This window comes from Pelophylax lessonae (assembly GCF_965119305.1).
Source record: "Pelophylax lessonae genome assembly, chromosome: 2".
NCBI classification, from domain to species: Eukaryota; Metazoa; Chordata; class Amphibia; order Anura; family Ranidae; genus Pelophylax; species Pelophylax lessonae.
In genome coordinates, this window is record NC_138769.1 from 134,579,903 (window position 1) to 134,604,850 (window position 24,948).

Genomic DNA, 24,948 nt, shown 5'->3' on the forward strand with positions numbered 1-24,948 from the left:
CTGGCTAGGATTACTGCATGCACACCTCGCGCATCTTCCTACCTTGGGGCGCAAGAGATGCCATCCGGTTAGGATTACCACATGCACTCTTCACGCTCCTGCAGTCTCCTACCCTGGGCTATGGGGCGTAAGAGATGCCACCTGGCTAGGATAACTGCACGATCTCCCTGCGCTCCAGCAGTGGCCTACCCTTGGCCATGTGGCATAAGAGATGCCACCCAGCTAGGATTACAATTTGCCTATGAAGATTTTTAAGCACTGTAGTTTGTCGCCATTTCACTAATGTGTGCCGTTTTAAAGCGTGACATTTTAGGTATCTAGTTACTCGTAAAATCATCTTTCACATTATACAAAAAATTGGACTTAGGACTAACTTTACAGTTTTGTTTTTTTCTAATTCCTGAAAGTGTATTTACTCACAAAAAATTGCGTTTGAAAGACCGCTATGCAAATACTGTGCGACATATAATATTGCAACGACCCCCATTTTATTCTCTAGGCTAAAATATATATATATAATGTTTGGGGTTCTAAGTAATTCTCTAGCCAAAAATACAGATGTTTTCTTTCCAGCAGCAAATGTCAGAAAAGGACATGAAGGGGTTAACCCTTGAAAAGCTGGATAAACCAAATCTGACAGCAGCAATGTTACTGAGAGAGTGCAGGGAGGGTGACAACACTTTGTATACCCTTCATGTATGTGTGATCATTTTCTGCCTTCTAGTGATGGTATCATCTTCACATACATGTAACATGTAAGTGTGCAATTATATCCTCTCATATACATGTGTTTCACTGTTATCCCCAAACGGAATGGCTGTATCGTTTCATGTTTCACTGTTACTCACAAACAGAATGGCTGCATCGGGGGCGGGATCAGGCAGTAATATTTTGTAAATACATTCACCGGAGAGACAATGGGCGGAGCAGGGCGGAGTAATGGTCGGCCGGAAAGCAGAGTTGGGAGGGCTGGAGTGCGGGGCGGAGTTCCGATCGCAGCCGAAGCCGATATCGGCACAACACTGGATCCGGCCCGCAGCACACTGTGTAGCACTACCTTCCTTCCCGCTGGTTTCCTCACACTGGCGCGCGCGTCCTCCGTGCGGGTATTTTTATAGCTCAGGCCACGCCCACTGCTCCACTGGGCACGCCTACTAGCCCTCAGCCCTGACGTAATTCTCCGCTGGAATCACGTGTCAGACAGCACACGGCCGCGTGACCGCATGGGGAGATGTTCCCTCCTCGCTCGCTTATTCTTGGCTGAAGCCACTCCCTCTCCATGCGCTGGTCACACCCACCCCATCCACTCATAACACCGAGTCATTCCTGTGGAACTAAAACTACACCCATAGGGAGGGGACGTACTCCTATTCTCAGCTGAGGGGCAGAGCTGTCATCAATAAAAATAGAACAGACGGCGCCATTTTGGTTGTGGGCAAGAGATGTTCTATGGGGCAGCTGAATTTGACGTCGCAGGGCGGGTCGAGTCACCACCGGAACCAGAAACTTGTAACTGAGCGATCTGGGTCTGGGACGTACCGAAAGTGACGAGGATATAGAAATCTGTCAGAACGCCTGCTTTACGATAAAGGAAACATCAGGAGTCACAAATCCTTTCTGCCCAAAGTCCGTGAGACTTCTGCCGAAGGAATGACGTGCTTCCGGTGCTTTTCTTCTCCCAGATGAAGACGTTTTAACTGGAGACGCATTTTTTAGGTTGTACAGTGATAACAAGCTCATAGAGCCGCTATGGCTGCCTTGCCGATGGAGAGCGGTAAGTATGGGCTGAGTCTGTAGACACCCCCGGCAATATATAGGAGGGTTGTCCTTTGCTCTCATAGCATTGGTTATGTGTGTATCACAGTGTAATGGTTGCTATGGGGGGACAGTTCATGGAAAGTTGGAGCACAGGCTGATCACCCCGGTCAGGCTTTCAGATAGAGGTGCAGGATGGGCACAGCCAGGAGGATCTCCTCTTTCATGGAGTCCACACTGCACTTTCTGTAATAAATGTCCAACATCATTCAATGTTTCACAGCATTACAAGAGCAATCAGTGTGCTGTAGGTGCAGTGTACAGGTCCTGCATTGTATACCTTCAGCTCCAGGGCTGTACCGAGGTACCAACACAGGAAGCAGTGAGCATCCGCCCTGCATTGTAGGTGGAGGAGGCAGGAGTATGACCACAGTCAGGAGCACCTTTAGAGGGGAAGCTTTGTGGGACCACTAACCCCACTGGAGAGGGCTAGAAGGTGAGTATTACTCACTATTCTTCCACCCTTAGGCACAAACCTGCATTTAACCCTTGAGGGGGGGGGGGGGCTGCAGCTCCTACAACTGTATTCTCTCCCCCCCCCCCCCCCCCATTATCCAGGAGTGGGCTGCAAAGTGTATCATAAGACGCAACTTTTTTTATTTTAGTTTTGGATAGAATGGCAAACGGTTAGAGCCCCTGTCAGGGTTGTATCGGTGCCGATACTAGACATTTTCCTGAGTATTGGAAAATGCATCATTTACTTGAGAAAATGCTCCAAAACCGATACCAGAGGTGACAGCAGCAGGGATAAGAGCAGTAGACATCACTCCAGCACAGCAGTGGAAAGAATATGCCCCAATCTGGGAGGGTATTGGGGATGCCCTCCACCACACCTGCCACTTGCCGGCAGTCTCCTATCCCGCATGGTACATATCGCTCCTCCTCCCCATCCCATTCCCTTACAGCTACGATGTGCATAGTGTATAGTTAGCTACTGCGATTAATTGCTGTTCCTACCATGGAATTTTAAAGCTACAGAAGAACTGTTCTAAATAATTATAAAGAAACCATAATAATTTTTAATTTAGTCTAAAAATAGGTATAGGTAATTGATATTGGGGAGTAATATCAGTACTAGCACTTCCTCTTCTGGTGTGCCCTGTCGGTGCTTCCTGCTCCTCCGGTCTTAAGATTGCCCCTATAGCAAGCTGCAAAGTATAATAAAATCACTTCCTTCTCCCTGCTAGGACTACATGTCCCATGAGGCAGCTGTATGTGTGCTGTGCTGTGTATACTGACATGTCGGTGGGGGGGGGGGGTTTGTGCTGACCTGTATGGGTGCTGCGCTGTGTATACTGACATGTCGGTGTGGGGGGGGTTTGTGCTGAGCTGTATGGGTGCTGCGCTGTGTATACTGACATGTCAGGAGGGGGGGCTGAGCTGTATGTGTGCTGCACTGTATATACTGACATGCCGGGGGGGGGGGGGGGTTGTGCTGAGCTGTGTGTGTGCTGCACTGTGTATACTGACATGTCGGGGCCTCTTCTGCACCATGTCCGCGCGGCCTTTGACACCTCTCCTCTCCTCTCCTACACAGTGTCCGCGCAGCCTCTGACACCTCTGCTCCCCTGCGCCGTATCCACGCAGCCTCCAACACCTCTCCTCTCCTGCGCATGTCCGCGCAGCCTCTGACACCTCTCCTCTCCTGCACGTGTCCGTGCAGCCTCTGACACCTCTCCTCTCCTGCACGTGTCCACGCACCCTCTGACACCTCTCCTCTCTTGCACCGTGTCAGCGCAGCCTCTGACACCTCTCCTCTCCTGCACCGTGTCCGCGCAGCCTCTGACACCTCTCCTCTCCTGCACCGAGTCTGCGCAGCCTCTGACACCTCTCCTCTCCAGCACCGTGTCCGCGCAGCCTCTGACACCTTTCCTCTCCAGCACCGTGTCCGCGCAGCCTCTGACACCTTTCCTCTCCAGCACCGTGTCCGCGCAGCCTCTGACACCTCTCCTTTCCTGCACCGTGTCCGCGCAGCCTCTGACACCTCTCCTCTCCTGCACCGAGTCTGCGCAGCCTCTGACACCTCTCCTCTCCAGCACCGTGTCCGCGCAGCCTCTGACACCTTTCCTCTCCAGCACCGTGTCCGCGCAGCCTCTGACACCTTTCCTCTCCAGCACCGTGTCCGCGCAGCCTCTGACACCTCTCCTTTCCTGCACCGTGTCCGCGCAGCCTCTGACACCTTTCCTCTCCAGCACCGTGTCCGCGCAGCCTCTGACACCTCTCCTTTCCTGCACCGTGTCCGCGAAGCCTCTGACACCTCTCCTCTCCTGCACGTGTCTGTGTAGCCTCTGACACCTCTCCTCTCCTGCACCGTGTCCGCGCAGCCTGTGACACCTCTCCTCTCCTGCACCGTGTCTGCGCAGCCTCTGACACCTCTCCTGCACCGTGTCCGCGCAGCCTCTGACACCTCTCCTCTCCTGCACCGTGTCTGCGCAGCCTCTGACATCTCTCCTCCTGCACCATGTTTGCGCAGCCTCTGACACCTCTCCTGCACCGTGTCTGCGCAGCCTCTGACACCTCTCCTCTCCTGCACCGTGTCTGCGTAGCCTCTGACACCTCTCCTCTCCTGCACCGTGTCCGCGCAGCCTCTGACACCTCTCCTCTCCAGCAGCGTGTCCGCGCAGCCTGTGACACCTCTCCTCTCCTGCACCGTGTCCGCGCAGCCTCTGACACCTCTCCTCCTGCACCGTGTCCGCGCAGCCTCTGACACCTCTCCTCCTGCACCGTGTCTGTGCAGCCTCTGACACCTCTCCTCCTGCACCGTGTCCGCGCAGCCTCTGACACCTCTCCTCCTGCACCGTGTCTGTGCAGCCTCTGACACCTCTCCTCTCCTGCACCATGTCCGCGCAGCCTCTGACACCTCGTCCTGGTCACCGGAGAACCTCTCAGGGGTTGGTACTCGAGGTTCAGGGGATAAGCAGCAGACAAGCACAGGTTAGAGGTAAGCCGCATCAAGATTAGACTTCACACAGAGTCAGGAACAGTACACAGAAGCTGCAGACCAAACAGCAATGAATCCATGCAGAGAGTCAATTAAAATAGCCAATTTGGCGCCAAATAATGGTGGGAAGTTCCAACTACCTTATGGACCAGACTTCTCTGACACCCGACTTTGGCAGACGACTCGGCATTGGCAGACTACTCACTTCTGGATCCGACCCCGGCTTGGAGTACTACCCGTTCCTGCTCTCATTTCCTCACTGTTGCTGTGCGATTATTATTGTTGTTCCAACAATAAACTGCTTCATTGAACCTGCATTCCTGTGTGGTCTGGCTTCCTTGCACCCTGACAGGCGTATGAGATGCCACCCGGCTAGGATTACGTGCACTCCTAAAGCGGCCAACCCAGGACAATGGGGAGTAAGAGCTGCCATCTGGCTAAGATTACCACAGGCACTCACGCTCCTGCGTCGGCCCGCCATGGGGCGTAAGAGATGTCACCCGGCTAGGATTACTTAAACTCCATGCGCTCCAGCAGCGACCTACCCTGGACCAAACGGCTTAGGAGATGCCTCCTGGCTATGATTACCGCACACACTTGCACTCCTGCTGCGGCCTACCCTGGACCATGCGGCTAAAGAGATGCCTCCTGGCTAGGATTACCGCACGCTCTCGCGCTTCTGCTGCAGCCTACCCTGGGCCATGGAGCTTTGTCAAAGTCTTACCTTTCCCTCCTGTTGGAGGTGCACCCTCCAAGGTGCATCCCGGCTAGCAGTCTTTGGTTTTCTGTGTTCCTCCGTGCATGACCTGGCTTGGCTGAGGACTCCCCTGGCCCTTGACCCGGCATCGGTTGATGACTTTCCTGACTCTCGATTCGGCTTTGGCAGACAACCCGGCATTGGCAGACTACCCACTTCTGGATCTGACCCCCCGGCTTGGAGTACTACCCATTCCTGGACAAGACCCCCACTTGTTCCGTTCCTGCTCTCATTTCCTCACTGTTGCTGTGCGATTATTCTTATTGTTGCTCATCCAATAAACTGCTTCATTTAACATGAATTCCCGTGTGGTCTGGCTTCCTGCCACCCTGACAGGGGTAAAAGATGCCACCTGGCTAGGATTACTGCATGCACACCTCGCGCATCTGCCTACCCTGGGCCTTGGGGCGTAAGAGATGCCATCCGGTTAGGATTACCACACGCACTCTTCACGCTCCTGCAGTTTCCTACCCTGGGCTATGGGGCGTAAGAGATGCCACCTGGCTAGGATAACTGCACGATCTCCCTGTGCTCTAGCAGTGGCCTACCCTTGGCCATGTGGCATAAGAGATGCCACCCAGCTAGGATTACAATTTGCCTATGAAGATTTTTAAGCACTGTAGTTTGTCGCCATTTCACTAATGTGTGCCGTTTTAAAGCGTGACATTTTAGGTATCTAGTTACTCGTAAAATCATCTTTCACATTATACAAAAAATTGGACTTAGGACTAACTTTACAGTTTTGTTTTTTTCTAATTCCTGAAAGTGTATTTACTCACAAAAAATTGCGTTTGAAAGACCGCTATGCAAATACTGTGCGACATATAATATTGCAACGACCGCCATTTTATTCTCTAGGCTAAAATATATATATAATGTTTGGGGTTCTAAGTAATTCTCTAGCCAAAAATACAGATGTTTTCTTTCCAGCTGCAAATGTCAGAAAAGGACATGAAGGGGATAACCCTTGAAAAGCTGGATAAACCAAATCTGACAGCAGCAATGTTACTGTGAGAGTGCAGGGAGGGTGACAACACTTTGTATACCCTTCATGTATGTGTGATCATTTTCTGCCTTCTAGTGATGGTATCATCTTCACATACATGTAACATGTATGTGTGCAATTATATCCTCTCATATACATGTGTTTCATGTTTCACTGTTATCCCCAAACGGAATGGCTGTATCGTTTCATGTTTCACTGTTACTCACAAACTGAATGGCTGCATCGGGGGCGGGATCAGGCTGTAATATTTTGTAAATACATTCATCGGAGAGACAATGGGCGGAGTAATGGTCGGCTGGAGAGGCAGAGTTGGGAGGGCTGGAATGCAGGGCGGAGTTCCGATCACAGCCGAAGCCGATATCTGCACAACACCGGCTCCGGCCCGCAGCACACTGTGTAGCACTACCTTCCTTCCCGCTGGTTTCCTCACGCTGGCGATCGCGTCCTCCGCGCGGGTATTTTTATAGCTCAGGCCACGCCCACTGCTCCACTGGGCACGCCTACTAGCCCTCAGCCCTGACGTAATTCTCCGCTGGAGTCACGCGTCAGACGGCACGAGGCCGCGTGACCGCATGGGGAGATGTTCCCTCCTCGTTCGCTTATTCTTGGCTGAAGCCACTCCCTCTCCACGCGCTGGTCACACCCACCCCATCCACTCATAACACCGAGTCATTCCTGTGGAACTAAAACTACACCCATAGGGAGGGGACGTACTCCTATTCTCAGCTGAGGGGCAGAGCTGTCATCAATAAAAATAGAACAGACGGCGCCATTTTGGTTGTGGGCAAGAGATGTTCTATGGGGCAGCTGAATTTGACGTCGCAGGGCGGGTCGAGTCACCACCGGAACCAGAAACTTGTAACTGAGCGATCTGGGTATGGGACGTACCGAAAGTGACGAGGATATAGAAATCTGTCAGAACGCCTGCTTTACGATAAAGGAAACATCAGGAGTCGCAAATCCTTTCTGCCCAAAGTCCGTGAGACTTCTGCCGAAGGAATGACGTGCTTCCGGTGCTTTTCTTCTCCCAGATGAAGACGTTTTAACTGGAGACGCATTTTTTAGGTTGTACAGTGATAACAAGCTCATAGAGCCGCTATGGCTGCCTTGCCGATGGAGAGCGGTAAGTATGGGCTGAGTCTGTAGACACCCCCGGCAATATATAGGAGGGTTGTCCTTTGCTCTCATAGCATTGGTTATGTGTGTATCACAGTGTAATGGTTGCTATGGGGGGACAGTTCATGGAAAGGTGGAGCACAGGCTTTCAGATAGAGGTGCAGGATGGGCACAGCCAGGAGGATCTCCTCTTTCATGGAGTCCACACTGCACTTTCTGTAATAAATGTCCAACATCATTAAATGTTCATTCAATGTTTCACAGCATTACAAGAGCAATCAGTGTGCTGTAGGTGCAGTGTACAGGTCCTGCATTGTATACCTTCAGCTCCAGGGCTGTACCGAGGTACCAACACAGGAAGCAGTGAGCATCCGCCCTGCATTGTAGGTGGAGGAGGCAGGAGTATGACCACAGTCAGGAGCACCTTAGAGGGGAAGCTTTGTGGGACCACTAACCCCACTGGAGAGGGCTAGAAGGTGAGTATTACTCACTATTCTTCCACCCTTAGGCACAAACCTGCGTTTAACCCTTGGGGGGGGGGGGGGCCTGCAGCTCCTACAACTGTATTCTCTTCCCCCCCAGTATCCAGGAGTGGGCTTCAAAGTGTATCATAAGACGCAACTTTTTTATTTTAGTTTTGGATAGAATGGTGAACGGTTAGAGCCCCTGTCAGGGTTGTATCGGTGCCGATACTAGGCATTTTCCTGAGTATTGGAAAATGTATAATTTACTTGAGAAAATGCTCCAAAACCGATACCAGAGGTGACAGCAGCAGGGATAAGAGCAGTAGACATCACTCCAGCACAGCAGTGGTAAGAATATGCCCCAATCTGGGAGGGTATTGGGGATGCCCTCCACCACACCTGCCACTTGCCGGCAGTCTCCTATCCCGCATGGTACATATCGCTCCTCCTCCCCATCCCATTCCCTTACAGCTACGATGTGCATAGTGTATAGTTAGCTACTGCGATTAATTGCTGTTCCTACCATGGAATTTTAAAGCTACAGAAGAACTGTTCTTCATAATTATAAAGAAACCATAATAATTTTTAATTTAGTCTAAAAATAGGTATAGGTAATTGATATTGGGGAGTAATATCAGTACTAGTACTTCCTTTTCTGGTGTGCCCTGTCGGTGCTTCCTGCTCCTCCGGTCTTAAGATTGCCCCTATAGCAAGCTGCAAAGTATAATAAAATCGCTTCCTTCTCCTTGCTAGGACTACATGTCCCATGAGGCAGCTGTATGTGTGCTGCACTGTGTATACTGACATGTCGGTGTGGGGGGGGGGGGTTGTGCTGAGCTGTATGGGTGCTGCTTTGTGTATACTGACATGTCAGGAGGGGGGGGGGGGGCTGAGCTGTATGTGTGCTGCACTGTATATACTGACATGTCGGAGGGGTTGTGCTGAGCTGTGTGTGTGCTGCACTGTGTATACTGACATGTCGGGGCCTCTCCTGCACCATGTCCGCGCAGCCTTTGACACCTCTCCTCTCCTACAGTGTCCATGCAGCCTCTGACACCTCTCCTCTCCTACACAGTGTCCATGCAGCCTCTGACACCTCTCCTCTCCTACAAAGTGCCCGCGCAGCCTCTGACACCTCTCCTCTCCTACACAGTGTCCGCGCAGCCTCCGAAACCTCTCCTCTCCTGCGCCGTGTCCGCGCAGCCTCTGACACCTCTCCTCTCCTGCGCATGTCCGCGCAGCCTCTGACACCTCTCCTCTCCTGCACGTGTCTGCGCAGCCTCTGACACCTCTCCTCTCCTGCACCGTGTCTGCGCAGCCTCTGACACCTCTCCTCTCCTGCACCGTGTCTGCGCAGCCTCTGACACCTCTCCTCTCCTGCACCGTGTCTGCGCAGCCTCTGACACCTCTCCTCTCCTGCACCGTGTATGCGCAGCCTCTGACACCTCTCCTCTCTTGCACCGTGTCTGCGCAGCCTCTGACACCTCTCCTCTCTTGCACCGTGTCTGCGCAGCCTCTGACACCTCTCCTCTCTTGCACCGTGTCCGCGCAGCCTCTGAAACCTCTCCTCTCCTGCACCGTGTCCGCACAGCCTCCGACACCTCTCCTCTCCTGCACCGTGTCTGCGCAGCCTCTGACACCTCTCCTCTCCTCCTCTCCTGCACCCTGTCCGCGCAGCCTCTGACACCTCTCCTCTCCTACACAGTGTCTGCGCAGCCTCTGACACCTCTCCTCTCCTGCACCGTGTCCATACAGCCTCTGACACCTCTCCTCTCCTCCTCTCCTGCACTGTGTCCGCGCAGCCTCTGACACCTCTCCTCTCCTGCACCGTGTCTGTGTAGCCTCTTACACCTCTCCTGCACCGTGTCCGCGCAGCCTCTGACACCTCTCCTCTTCTGCACCGTGTCCGCGCAGCCTCTGACACCTCTCCTCTCCAACACAGTGTCTGCGCAGCCTCTGACACCTCTCCTCTCCTGCACCGTGTCCATACAGCCTCTGACACCTCTCCTCCTCTCCTGCACCGTGTCCGTGCAGCCTCTGACACCTCTCTGCTCCTGCACTGTGTCCATGCAGCCTCCGACACCTCTCCTCTCCTGCACCGTGTCCGCGCAGCCTCTGACACCTCTCCTCTCCTGCATCGTGTCTGTGCAGCCTCTGACACCCCTCCTCTCCTGCACCATGTCCGGGCACCCTCTGACACCTCTCCTGCACCGTGTCCGCGCACCCTCTGACACCTCTCCTGCACCGTGTCCGCGCACCCTCTGACACCTCTCCTGCACCGTGTCCGCGCACCCTCTGACACCTCTCCTGCACCGTGTCCGCGCACCCTCTGACACCTCTCCTGCACCGTGTCCGCGCACCCTCTGACACCTCTCCTGCACCGTGTCCGCGCACCCTCTGACACCTCTCCTGCACCGTGTCCGCGCACCCTCTGACACCTCTCCTGCACCGTGTCCGCGCACCCTTTTGACACCTCTCCTGCACCGTGTCCGCGCACCCTCTGACACCTCTCCTGCACCGTGTCCGCGCACCCTCTGACACCTCTCCTGCACCGTGTCCGCGCACCCTCTGACACCTCTCCTGCACCGTGTCCGCGCACCCTCTGACACCTCTCCTGCACCGTGTCCGCGCACCCTCTGACACCTCTCCTGCACCGTGTCCGCGCACCCTCTGACACCTCTCCTGCACCGTGTCCGCGCACCCTCTGACACCTCTCCTGCACCGTGTCCGCGCACCCTCTGACACCTCTCCTGCACCGTGTCCGCGCACCCTTTTGACACCTCTCCTGCACCGTGTCTGCGCACCCTTTTGACACCTCTCCTGCACCGTGTCTGCGCAGCCTCTGACACCTCTCCTCTTCTGCACCGTGTCCGCACAGCCTCTGACACCTCTCCTCTACTCCTCTCCTGCTCCGTGTCCGCGCAGCCTCTGACACCTCTCCTCTCCTACACAGTGTCCGCACACCCTCTGACATCTCTCCTCTCTTGCACCGTGTCCACGCAGCCTCTGACACTCGTCCTGGTCACCGGAGAACCTCTCAGGGGTTGGTACTCGAGGTTCAGGGGATAAGCAGCAGACAAGCACAAGTTAGAGGTAAGCCGCATCAAGATTAGACTTCACACGGAGTCAGGAACAGTACACAGAAGCTGCAGACCAAACAGCAATGAATCCATGCAGAGAGTCAATTAAAATAGCCAGTTTGGCGCCAAATAATGGTGGGAAGTTCCAACTACCTTATGGACCAGACTTCTCTGACACCCGACTTTGGCAGACGACTCGGCATTGGCAGACTACTCACTTCTGGATCCGACCCCGGCTTGGAGTACTACCCGTTCCTGCTCTCATTTCCTCACTGTTGCTTTGCGATTATTATTGTTGTTCCAACAATAAACTGCTTCATTGAACCTGCATTCCTGTGTGGTCTGGCACCCTGACAGGCGTATGAGATGCCACCCGGCTAGGATTACGTGCACTCCTAAAGTGGCCAACCCAGGACAATGGGGAGTAAGAGCTGCCATCTGGCTAAGATTACCACAGGCACTCACGCTCCTGCGTCGGCCCGCCATGGGGCGTAAGAGATGTCACCCGGCTAGGATTACTTAAACTCCATGCGCTCCAGCAGCGACCTACCCTGGACCAAGCGGCTTAGGAGATGCCTCCTGGCTATGATTACCGCACACTCTCGCACTCCTGCTGCGGCCTACCCTGGACCATGCGGCTAAAGAGATGCCTCCTGGCTAGGATTACTGCACACTCTCGTGCTCCTGCTGCGGCCTACCCTGGGCCATGGGGCTTCGTCAAAATCTTACCTTTCCCTCCTGTTGGAGGTGCACCCTCCAAGGTGCATCCTGGCTAGCAGTCTTTGGTTGTCTGTGTTCCTCCGTGCATGACCTGGCTTGGCTGATGACTCTCCTGGCTCTTGACCCGGCATCGGTTGACGACTTTCCTGACTCTCGATTTGGCATTGGCTGACAACTCTCCTGGCTCTTGCCCCGGCTTTGGCAGACAACCCGGCATTGGCAGACTACCCACTTCTGGATCTGACCCCGGCTTGGAGTACTACCCATTCCTGGACTTGACCCCCACTTGTTCCGTTCCTGCTCTCATTTCCTCACTGTTGCTGTGCGATTATTCTTATTGTTGTTCCTCCAATAAACTGCTTCATTTAACCTGAATTCCCGTTTTTTTCTAATTCCTGAAAGTGTATTTACTCACAAAAAATTGCGTATGAAAGACCGCTATGCAAATACTGTGCGACATATAATATTGTAACGACTGCCATTTTATTCTCTAGGCTAAAATATTTATATAATGTTTGGGGTTCTAAGTAATTCTCTAGCCAAAAATACAGATGTTTTCTTTCCAGCAGCAAATGTCAGAAGGGGTTAACCCTTGAAAAGCTGGATAAACCAAATCTGACAGCAGCAATGTCACTGAGAGAGTGCAGGGAGGGTGACACTTTGTATACCTTTCATGTATGTGTGATCATTTTCTGCCTTCTAGTGATGGTATCATCTTCACATACATGTAACATGTATGTGTGCAATTATATCCTCTCATATACATGTGTTTCATAGTTATCCCCAAACTGAATGGCTGCATCGTTTCATGTTTCACTGTTACTCACAAACTGAATGGCTGCATCGTGGGTGGGATCAGGCTGTAATATTTTGTAAATACATTCACCGGAGAGACAATGGGCGGAGTAACGGTCGGCTGGAGAGGCAGAGTTGGGAGGGCTGGAGTGCGGGGCGGAGTTCCGATCCCAGCCGAAGCCGATATCGGCACAACACCGGCTCCGGCCCCGCAGCACACTGTGTAGCACTACCTTCCTTCCCGCTGGTTTCCTCACACTGGCGCGCGCGTCCTCCGTGCGGGTATTTTTATAGTTCAGGCCACTCCCATGGCTCCACTGGGCACGCCTACTAGCCCTTAGCCCTGACGTAATTCTCCGCAGGAGTCACACGTCAGACAGCACGAGGCCGCGTGACCGCATGGGGAGATGTTCCCTCCTCACTCCTTTCTCGCTTATTCTTGGCTGAAGTCACTCCCACTCCATGCGCTTGGTCACACCCACCCCATCCACTCATAACACCGAGTCATTCCTGTGGAACTAAAACTACACCCATAGGGAGGGGACGTAATCCTATTCTCAGCTAATCGGAATCTGAGGGGCAGAGCTGTCATCAATAAAAATAGAACAGACGGCGCCATTTTGGTTGTGGGCAAGAGATGTTCTATAGGGCAACTGAATTTGACGTTGCAGTGCGGGTCGAGTCACCACCGGAACCAGAAACTTGTAACTGAGCGATCTGGGTCTGGGATGCACCGAAAGTGACGAGGGTATAGAAATCTGTCAGAACGCCTGCTTTACGATAAAGGAAACATCAGGAGTCACTAATCCTTTCTGCCCAAAGTCCGTGAACTTAGTGAAGAGACTTCTGCCGAAGGAATGACGAGCTTCCGGTGCTTTTCTGCTCCCAGATGAAGACGTTATAACTGGAGACGCATTTTTTAGGTTGTACAGGCCTGTCAGTTTATAGGCCTGTCAGTTTGACATCGATAGTATGTAAACTTCTGGAGGGGATGATAAGGGACTATATCGTAGAGTTTGCTAAAGACAACAACCTCAGCAGTAATCAGCACGGGTTTACAAATAGGCGTTCTTGTCAAACCAATCTCTTAGCATTCTACGAGGAGGTAAGCTGTGAGCTAGATAGGGGGAGACCATTGGATGTGGTGTACTTGGATTTCGCTAAGGCGTTTGATACAGTTCCCCACAAGCGCTTAATTTATAAAATAAGGTCTGCAGGCATCGACCGCAGAGTTTGCTCTTGGATACGGAATTGGCTTAAAGTGCGTGTCCAAAGGGTGGTAATAAACAGCGCATACTCAGACTGGTCTGAAGTTGTAAGCGGGGTGCCCCAGGGCTCAGTCCTGGGACCAACCTTGTTCAATTTATTCATTAACAGCATTGAGGACGGGATCAGTAGTGCGTTATCAGTTTTTGCAGATGACACAAAATTGGCCAGGGCAATAACTGCACAGCATGAAGCAGATAACAGAATGACCTGGACAAAATTACAGAGTGGGCAACGACATGGCTAATGAGGTTTATCGTGGAGAAGTGTAAGGTTTTGCACTTGGGGACTAAAAACATAAAAGCACAATACACTTTAGGAGGGGAACCCCTGGGGGAATCAAAAATGGAGAAGGATCTGGGAGTCTTGGTTGATGATAGATTAGGCAACAGCATGCAATGTCAAGCGGCTGCTGCCAAAGCAAGCAGAATATTAGCATGCATAAAGAAAGGGATGTATTCCAGAGATAAGACTATAATCCTTCCACTTTATAAAACTCTGGTCCGACCGCATCTGGAGTATTCTGTCCAGTTCTGGTCGCCAGTCCTCAGGAGGGATGTGTTGGAGCTGGAGAGAGTCCAGAGAAGGGCAACTAAACTAATTAGGGGATTGGAGGACCTTGACTATGAAGAGCGTCTACAATCGCTCGATTTATTCTCCCTGGAGAAGAGACGTCTGAGGGGGGACATGATAGCAATTTATAAATATCTTAATGGGGATCCCAGCTTAGAAAAAAAGCTGTTCATTCGAAGGGATTGCATGAGGACTCGAGGGCATACAATGCGATTAGAGGAGAAGCGTTTTAACCTCAGGCAACGTGGGGGGTTCTTTACTGTTAGGGCTACAAGATTGTGGAATTCTCTACCACAAGAGGTGGTTTCTGCGGGTAGTATGGTGGCTTTCAAAAGACTCTTGGACTTACATCTCAGGGATCGACCTACACGGGTTGAACTGGATGGACTATTGTCTTTATTCAACCTCACCTACTATGTAACTATGTAATATGTAACAGTGATAACAAGCTCATAGAGCCGCTATGGCTGCCTTGCCGATGGAGAGCGGTAAGTATGTGCTGAGTCTGTAGACACCCCCGGCAATATATAGGAGGGTTGTCCTTTGCTCTCATAGCATTGGTTATGTGTGTATCACAGTGTAAAGGTTGCTATGGGGGGACAGTTCATGGAAAGTTGGAGCACGGCTTTCAGGTAGAGGTGCAGGATGGGCACAGCCAGGAGGATCTCCTCTTTCATGGAGTCCACACTGCACTTTCTGTAATAAATGTCCAACATCATTCAATGTTTCACAGCATTACAAGAGCAATCAGTGTGCTGTAGGTGCAGTGTACAGGTCCTGCATTGTATACCTTCAGCTCCAGGGCTGTACCGAGGTACCAACACAGGAAGCAGTGAGCATCCGCCCTGCATTGTAGGTGGAGGAGGCAGGAGTATGACCACAGTCAGGAGCACCTTAGAGGGGACGCTTTGTGGGACCACTAACCCCACTGGAGAGGGCTAGAAGGTGAGTATTACTCACTATTCCTCCACCCTTAGGCACAAACCTGCATTTAACCCTTGAGGGGGGGGGGGGGGCTGCAGCTCCTACAACTGTATTCTCTAACCCCCCCCCCCCCCCCCCCCATTGTCCAGGAGTGGGCTGCAAAGTGTATCATAAGACGCAACTTTTTTATTTTAGTTTTGGATAGAATGGCAAACGGTTAGATCCCCTGTCAGGGTTGTATCGGTGCCGATACTAGGCATTTTCCTGAGTATTGGAAAATGTATCATTTACTTGAGAAAATGCTCCAAAACCGATACCAGAGGTGACAGCAGCAGGGATAAGAGCAGTAGACATCACTCCAGCACAGCAGTGGTAAGAATATGCCCCAATCTGGGAGGGTATTGGGGATGCCCTCCACCACACCTGCCACTTGCCAGCAGTCTCCTATCCCGCATGGTACATATTGCTCCTCCTCCCCATCCCATTCCCTTACAGCTACGATGTGCATAGTGTATAGTTAGCTACTGCGATTAATTGCTGTTCCTACCATGGAATTTTAAAGTCACAGAAGAACTGTTCTTCATAATTATAAAGAAACCGTAATAATTTTTAATTTAGTCTAAAAATTGACATTAAAAATAGGTATAGGTAATTGATATTGGGGAGTAATATCAGTACTAGTACTTCCTCTTCTGGTGTGCCCTGTCGGTGCTTCCTGCTCATCCGGTCTTAAGATTGCCCCTATAGCAAGCTGCAAAGTATCATAAAATCACTTCCCTCTCCTTGCTAGGACTACATGTCCTATGAGGCAGCTGTATGTGTGCTGCACTGTGTATACTGACGTGTGCTGACATTTGTGCTGCGCTGTGTATACTGACATGTCAGAGGGGGGGGGGGGGGCTGAGCTGTATTTGTGCTGCGTTGTGTATACTGACATGTTGGGGGGGGGGGGGGGGCGGGGGTTGTGCTGAGCTGTATGTGTGCTGCACTGTGTATACTGACACGTAACATGGGGGGGGGGGTTGTTGCACTGTGTATACTGACATGTATGGACGGTGTACTGAGCTGTATGTGTGCTGCACTGTGTATACTGACATGTCGGGGGGAGGGGGGTTGTGCTGAGCTGTATGTGTGCTGCACTGTATATACTGACACGTAACATGGGGGGGGGGGTTGTTGCACTGTGTATACTGACATGTATGGACGGTGTACTGAGCTGTATGTGTGCTGCACTGTGTATACTGACATGTCGGGGGGAGGGGGGTTGTGCTGAGCTGTATGTGTGCTGCACTGTATATACTGACACGTAACATGGGGGGGGGGGGGGGTTGTTGCACTGTGTATACTGACATGTATGGACAGTGTACTGAGCTGTATGTGTGCTGCACTGTGTATACTGACATGTATGGACTGTGTACTGAGCTGTATGTGTGCTGCACTGTGTATACTGACATGTATGGACTGTGTACTGAGCTGTATGTGTGCTGCACTGTGTATACTGACATGTATGGACGGTGTACTGAGCTGTATGTGTGCTGCACTGTATTTCCTGATCTTTAAACAAATAATGCATTCTGTAAGCAGGCCAACTAATCGATTATGAAAATAGTTGACAACTATTTTCATAATCGATTAGTTGTTTCAGCCTTACTCCAAGACCTGCTTTTTTCTTTTTTCTCTGAGCTCCATTCTACATGCTAACCGATATTGAACAATCCTCAATTTTATATTCAAATGTACCCTCAAAAGTTTACTTTCCATAAAGGCTACACTATGTGCAGTGACCTGCTGCTTTTTTCTGCACTGGATAAATGCAGGTTAGCACTAGGGCACCTAAAAAACAATGCTGGAGTGATGTGCTGTTCAGGAAAATGCAGCATGTCAGCTTTTTTCCACATTGTGCTGGATGGCACTTTGTCACCACACAATCGTACAACTCGACACTCCACTGTGCAGTGACATGAATGAAGTGTTCCACAATGTCTTTAACCACTTCCCGCAAACCGACTTACCTGTACGTCGGCTTGAAGTGGTTGTACCGGGGTGATGACTACAGATGCAGGTATCACCCCGGTACCATTTTTTTAGAGCCGGCGGTCGGCTTTCAGAAGATAACCGATGCGGCTCAGCAGCTGCTCGGTCGTTATCCCAGCGAGCAGGAGGGGACGTCCCCCCCCCCCCCCTCCCACCACCTTCCGCAGCCCTGCGCCAGTCTTCTGTCCCACTGGGAGACCTTAGCAACCAGCTGGCACGTCCGCTGGCTGGTTGGAGTCCAGAACAAAGCCGGATTCGATCGGGTCTCCGATCTTGTAAACCGTCAGCGACATCACAACGTCCCTTCCGGTTTACTCAGCTGCCAATGGCGCCAATTTCAAAAACTGACAGTGTTAAAAGATGCAGATTTCGGCGTTGTGAATACTTTGAAGTGCAGTCCATAAAGAGTACCTGTCACTGCCTATTACTGTCACAAGTGATGTTTTACATTCCTTGGGACAGCAATAAAGGGGGATCAGATTTTTTTTTTTTTTTATCAAGTGTTAAAAATAAAAAATACATTTTTAAAATGCCCCCATCCCCATGAGCTCGTGCACAAAAGAAAATGCATATGTAAGTCACGCCCGCAAATAAAACCGGTGTTCAAATCACACATGTGAGTTATCACCGCGATCGTCAGAGCAAGTGCAATAATTCTAGCAAAAGATCTCCTCTGTAACTCTAAACTGGTAACCATTAAACATTTTGAAAGTGTTGCCTATGGAGATTTTTAAGTACCGTAGTTTGTCGCTATTCCACGAGTGTGTGCAATTTTAAACCGTGTCTATTTACTTGGCGTAACGTCATCTTTCACAATATACAAAAAATTGGGCTAACTTTACTGTTTAGTTTTTTTTTAATTGAGTGAAGTGTTTTTTTTTCCCCAAAAAAAGCATTTGAAAGAACACTGTGCAAATACCATGTGGAAAAAATATTGCAACGATCGCCATTTTATTATCCAGAGTCTGCTAAAAAAAAAAAAAATATATATATATATATATATATAATGTTTGAGGGTTCTCAGTAATTTTCTAGCAAAAAAAATAGTGATTTTAACTTTTTAACATGTCAGAAATAGGCTTGGTCCTTAAGTGGTTAATCTGCTGCAGTGCTGTATCTTGGCCTAGGCTGACACTTTGCAGGGGTGCAGCAAAAAAACTGCACCCCGCACAAAAAAAAAAAAAAAAACAGCCTTCTCCCGACTCCTGCACAAAAAGGGTCCCCGCCGGCTTGCGCAACACTTTTTTAGTATAGTACAAGTCTTAAGGGGTGAATTGGGCCAGAGGGCAGGCTCCAGGATGCAAATCAGTCTGGCCGCTCCATAAAGTGGTCACACTGCTACCTGCCAGTATGATAATACCGGCCAGTGAGGACATTAAGACAGACCACAGCCTGCCGACAACACTTAATACAACTGGCTTGGTGGCCGCCAATGCTAATAGTTGTGGCACTGCAGCCTAATACTCTGCCTACCCTCCTCCGCCTACCAGGTATGGCAGGCATCATGTCAATAATATCATTTAATTTCTTTAAACATCCTTGAGCGAGCATATTGAATTGCATCATATACAATTAACACTTTTTTTAATTGTATATGATGGCAATAATATTTTGGACCTGCTCACCTCATATGTACTATCGCAATATGTCACTGGGTTAGTAAGATTACTGCAATCTTATAAGATATTTGACTTGTGTTTGCTGCCACTGATTTATTTCACTTATTTATATAATGACTCTGGACTTCCTATTTATTATACAAATAAGTGAAATAATCCTATGATTACAATCAGTGGCAGCAAACACAAGTCCAAATATCCTAAAAGAAAGGAGTAATCTTACTAATCAAGTGACATAAGGATGTACTAATGGGCACTGATAAGGTTGTGCTGCACTGATGGGCACTGGTAAGGTTGTGCTGCACTGATAGCCACTGACGAGGGGGCGCTGATATGCTGCACTGATGGGCGCTGATATGCTGCGCTGATGGGCATTAATATGCTGCTCTGATGGCCACTGATGAGGCGGCAACGGTGGGTACTGATAAACTGCACTGATGGGCACGAATGAGGCTGCATTAATAAGGCAGCACTGATAATGCTGCATGGATGGGCACGAGGCTGCACTGATTAGCTTTACTGATGGAGCTGCACTTATATGCTGCCCTGATGGGCACTGATATGTTACACTGATGGGCACAAATAGGCTGCACTGATGACCTGCGCTCATGGCCACTGATGGGGTGGCACTGATGGGCACTGATTTGATGCACTGGAGGCCACTTATGAGGCCGCACTGATATGCTGCACTGATTTGATGCACTGATGGGCTGCACTGGTGGCCAGTATTGTGGACACACTGATATGCTGCACTGGTAAGGCTGCACTGATGGGCACTGAGTGAGGCTGAACTGATGAGGTTGTGGTCTGTGGTTTACAGTTGATAAGGCGGGTCATAAAACAGGAAAGGGTGTGGCCTTTACAGGAAGGGGTGAGTCATATTTAAATTAGGGGGTGCCTAAGTTTAGTCAGGCCTAGGGAAGCACAAAAAACCTAAATACACCACTGATCTGCTGCATTATATTTTTGGACTTCTGCAACTACTGTTTCTACAAGGCAAGGATGTTGTGAAATCTGTTTTTCTCTTACGTCCTCCGACAGTCGCTGCCACTTCATATTCGTCACAATGGGGTAATTGACCTTTGCTCCGTAGGAGTAGCTAGGCAACAGAATATGTCAATATTAAAGCTTTTAACATATCCCACCCCCAGGGGGTGGTCCCCTCAGTCAATACCCTCCTACTTCCTGTATCCATACCTCAGTTTCATTGTCTAGCTTGTCAGGAGTAGCTGGATGTTTCTATGCTGGGGCTTTTTGCCTCAGCCTTTATCTTCTTTTTTGATTTTATTTGAGTTTTTTCTCTCTCTCTTTGCTTAGCTGTTGCTTTTGTTAGCTTTAGTTAGTTCTTCTGATGAAGAGGATCGTGCGGGCTGGGTCTCGGGCTGATCCCCCTGGTCGCAGGTTGTGGGTCAGTGGCTTCCCAGCCTGCCTTCGAGCGTTCAGTCAGGTATTTTTCCTGGCACACTGAACGACCCATCCCTGTTCGCTGCAGGGATGCTATGGTGAGGTGGCTACCTCACTGGACGCCATGCGGTTTCGCACCGCAGTTCTACTGCGTCCTGACTGCGACTCTCCCTGTCCCATGTGCAGTGGCTTGATCGCTTGTGCGGGTTCCCCATGCCATTCAGGAGGTAAGTGTATTCTGTGTGGGGACCTGTCTGTGTAGTGGGTGTCAGTCTGGGACTGTGTAACCCTGCATGCCTGTTCACACTGTTGGGCTCCCTGTCTGTTTTAATGCTGCTGTGGGCTGCAAGGAGGGGGGCTGTTGTACACTGTTCAGTGTTCATCCTGTGCTTTTCTGTGTGACATGCTGTATGATTGTGGGACATGATTTTAACATGTTGGTGCATACATGCGGCGGCCACTACGGCGGTTCGCCATTTTTATTATAGCTGCAGACGTGTGCTGGCCATCTCTGTGTGGTAGGAGCAGCGTTTTTGGCGCCAAGTGCCGCCATTTTGGCGGCGATCGCTCGGGCCGCATGTCAGCGCTGCATGCTCTGCCTTAGTTAGTCCCTCACCGGCGGCCATGTTTGTGGAGCCTTCCATAGGCTTATAGGAGCGGTCTGTGTTACAGCACTTCCTTTTCCTGAGCAACAGCGATCGGTGCAGCAGCCTGAGTGGTCTCTTCCAGGTTTATCCTCCTTATCCCTGTATTCCTTGCCTAAGTTTTGTGTTTATCCCTGTGGGGGTCGGTGTGTGCTTGTGTGCGGTGGGCTGCGCTCGCCGCGCTGTTAAAGGGGCAGTACTCCTTTTTCTTCCTACACACTTTTTTTGGGGGCATGGATTCTCAGGAAAGCAAATTTCCTCCCTCCTTAGTGGGGGGCCAGGGGACTGCTGCTGCTTCCCCCGCGGGGGGTGATTTGGCTACTGTGGTGGCTAACCTTGCTGCTCAGGTGCAAATGCTTGTGGCTGCTCAATCCACAAAACGGCCCAGAGTTTCAATTTCCTCTGATTCAGAGGGTGATGGTGATGGGGCTGCTATGGCTGGGGTCTCCTTATCGGGGTCCCGTTCCTCCCTGGATCTTGTGGGGTCTGAAGTGGAGGCTGAAGGGGTTGATAATTCCCCCCCCCCTGGCTCGTCTGAAGAGCTTGCACTCATGGATGAGTTGGTTGCTTCTATCAAACAAACACTGCTTTTGCAGGATGAACCATGTCCTCCTGCTGTCCTGGCCTCTTATGGGACGCAGCGGAGACGCAAATCATCGCAGGTTTTTCCTTGCACTGAAGATTTTCAGCGCGCTGTAAGCGAACAATGGCGCAATATACGGAAGCCTTTTGCTGTGCCTAGTAGGTTCATGCTGCGTTATCCTTTCACACCCGCTACTGATGAACGTTGGTGTGTGCCACCTCCGGTGGATCACGCGGTGGCGGTTTTGAATAAGTCCACTGCGATTCCTGCTGAGGATATCCCGGTGTTCCGGGATGCCACGGACAGGAGGCTGGAGTCTCTTGCCCGTCATACTTATTCGGTTGGCTATGGTGGATCAAATCCATCAGGGTGTCATGTATTTGTGTGATGCGGACTTGGATATAGTACCGTTGGCTGCACGTGTGCACAGTGTGGCGGTGTTGTCACGCCGCCTGATTTGGCTGAAGTGTTGGTCTGTGGACCAATCTTCGCGCAAAACCTTGGCTAATCTACCCTATAATGGGTCTCGCCTTTTTGGCGAGTCCTTGGATACACTGATAAAAGGGATCACGGGTGGTAAGGGCACGCTCTTGCCCCAATCCCTCAAGGCTAAGGTTGCTCCTGGTAAGAAGCATGCTTCTTTTCGGCCCTCTCAGGGGTCCTTTCGTGCCTTTCGGTCGCACTATAAGGGCAAGCCCTTCAAAGGTCAAGGCTCCCAAAAGAAGCCGTGGACAGGTAAGCAGAAGTCCGGCCAGTCCGGATCCGCTGCCCATAACAATGCGGCCTGAAGGGGCGCCCTCACCCAGTTCTGGGGTGGGGGGACGCTTGCTCGGTTTTCTTCAACCCTGGCTGACCCGCGTTCGGGACAGGTGGGTTCAGGAAATCGTTCGGTCTGGCTACAAGATCGAGTTTCTCTCTCGGCCGGAGAGCAGATTTTTTTCCCTCAAATCTTCAACTGTCTCCGGAGCGTTTGCGGGATCTGCACCTGGCGGTGCGGGACCTGCGGGCTCAGGGAGTGGTGGTTCCGGTGCCTTATCGGGACAGATTTCGGGGGTTCTATTCCAATCTGTTCACCGTGCCCAGGAAGGAGGGCAAGGTGCGTCTAATTCTGGACTAAAAGGCTTTGAACCGCTTTGTGCGGGTTCGCAAGTTCCGCATGGAATCCCTGCGGTCGGTGGTGGCTGCCCTATTTCCGGGGGAATTCATGGCCTCCATCGACTTGAAGGATACGTACCTTCACATCCCGATTTTCGAGGGTCACCAGAGGTACCTTCGATTCGCCATTGCGGAGGATCATTACCAATTCGTGGCGCTACCTTTTGGTCTCGCTTCGGCTCCACGGGTGTTCACCAAGGTGCTTGCACCGGTTCTGGCTTTGTTGAGAGCCCAGGGCATCTCTGTCCTGGGCTATCTGGACAACATTCTAGTTCGGTCTGCGACCAGCCAGGGTCTGGTGAAGGACCTGTCCGTCACGATGCAGACTCTGCAGAAGTTTGGTTGGACGATAAACTTTCCAAAATCGACGCTCTGCCCGTCGGTTCGTCTTCCCTACCTGGGAATGATTCTGGACTCGGTCCAGGCGAAGGTCTTCCTACCGGACGACAAACTCAGGACTCTTCAGGAAGAAGTCAGGTCCCTCAGGGACTTTCCGTGCTCGTCTCTCCGGACGTGCATGCGATGTTTGGGATTGATGGTCTCGGCTTTCGAGGCGATTCCCTTCGCCCAGTTTCACACGCGGGGTCTCCAAGCGGAGATCCTGTCCAGGTGGGACGGCCGACCGCAATCTCTGGATCTCCAGATTTCGTTGGGCCATCGCACCAGAAGGGATCTTCTGTGGTGGCTCCAGTCCCCGGCGGTGTCGGGGGGCAAGTCTTTTCATCCTCTCTCATGGACGGTGGTCACCATGGATGCCAGCCTGTCGGGCTGGGGTGGTGTTCTGGGCGTTCTGTCCGCCCAGGGAACTTGGTCGGAGGAGGAATCCTCCCTTCCGATCAACGTTCTGGAATTGCGAGCGATAAATCTCTGCCTTCGACGTTGGACGGACAGGCTGCAGGGCCGTCCGGTTCGGGTGCAGACGGACAATGCCACGGCGGTGGCTTACATCAACCACCAAGGGGGCACCAAGAGTGTCCGAGCGGCTCGGGAAGTGGCCGACATTCTGTCTTGGGCCGAGACACACGTTCCGGCGATATCGGCGGTTCACATTCCGGGGGTGGAGAACTGGCAGGCGGATTATCTGAGTCGCCAGACCCTGGACCAGGGGGAATGGTCCCTCTACCCGGATGTCTTCCAGATGTTGTGCGCGAAGTCGGGTCTTCCGGAGGTGGACCTGTTCGCGTCTCGTCTGAACAACAAGGTGGAAAGGTTCGTGGCAAGGATGCGCGATCCTCGGGCAGACTCGTCAGACGCGTTGGTAGCTCCGTGGCATCAGTACCGACTGATGTATGCATTTCCACCGATTCAACTGCTGTCCAGGTTCCTTCGCAGGTTGACCTCGGAACCGCACACGGTGATTCTTGTGGCACCGGACTGGCCTCGCCGGTCCTGGTACGCGGACCTCGTGAATCTGGCGGTCGACGCCCCGTGGCGTCTGCCTATTCGAGAAGATCTTCTGTCTCAAGGACCGATATTACATCCTGCTTTACAGTCGCTGGCTTTGAATCGCCAAATGGATCAGACAGACCATTGAACAGGCCTATGCTTTGAAGGGGGAAAGTCCCCCCCCCCCTATGCCTGTGAAGGCGCACTCTACCAGATCTCTGAGTACGTCTTGGGCCTGTCATCATCGGGCTTCTGTGGCCCAGGTGTGTAAGGCGGCGACTTGGTCGTTCGTTCACACCTTCTCAAAATTCTACAAGGTGGATGTTCAGGCATCGGCAGATGCTTCCTTTGGCCGCAAGGTTCTTAGTGCGGCAGTTCCTTAGGGTACCTTGTTTTTGACCCTTGGCTGTTTGGGATATGTTTTTATCCCTAGGTTATTTGTTTTTCCTGGGTTGTTGCTCCTGTTGAGCAAGTTTTTCTCATGTTGCCCAGCTGGTTTCCTTCCTTTGGTAAGGTTCCTTTCTCTGATGTGGAGACTGCGTTGCCTTAGGCGCGGCTGCGTTTCCCACCCCTCATGTTTGCACTGCTTTGGGACATCCCCATTGTGACGAATATGAAGTGGCGGCGACTGTCGGAGGACGTAAGAGAAAACTGAATTTTTGTAAA

General features: G+C 51.5%; 1 protein-coding gene across 1 annotated transcript in view; it reads left to right on the forward strand.

The window, feature by feature from the left end:
* The first annotated feature begins 14,985 nt into the window (after positions 1 to 14,985).
* Positions 14,986 to 24,948, forward strand: part of LOC309547051 (mediator of RNA polymerase II transcription subunit 31) — a 96,073-nt gene continuing 86,110 nt past the window's right edge. The window contains exon 1 of the mRNA XM_082246837.1: positions 14,986 to 15,021. Coding sequence (XP_082102963.1) covers positions 14,997 to 15,021 — 25 coding nt within the window. The 5' untranslated portion in view covers positions 14,986 to 14,996. The remainder of the gene's footprint in view (positions 15,022 to 24,948) is intronic.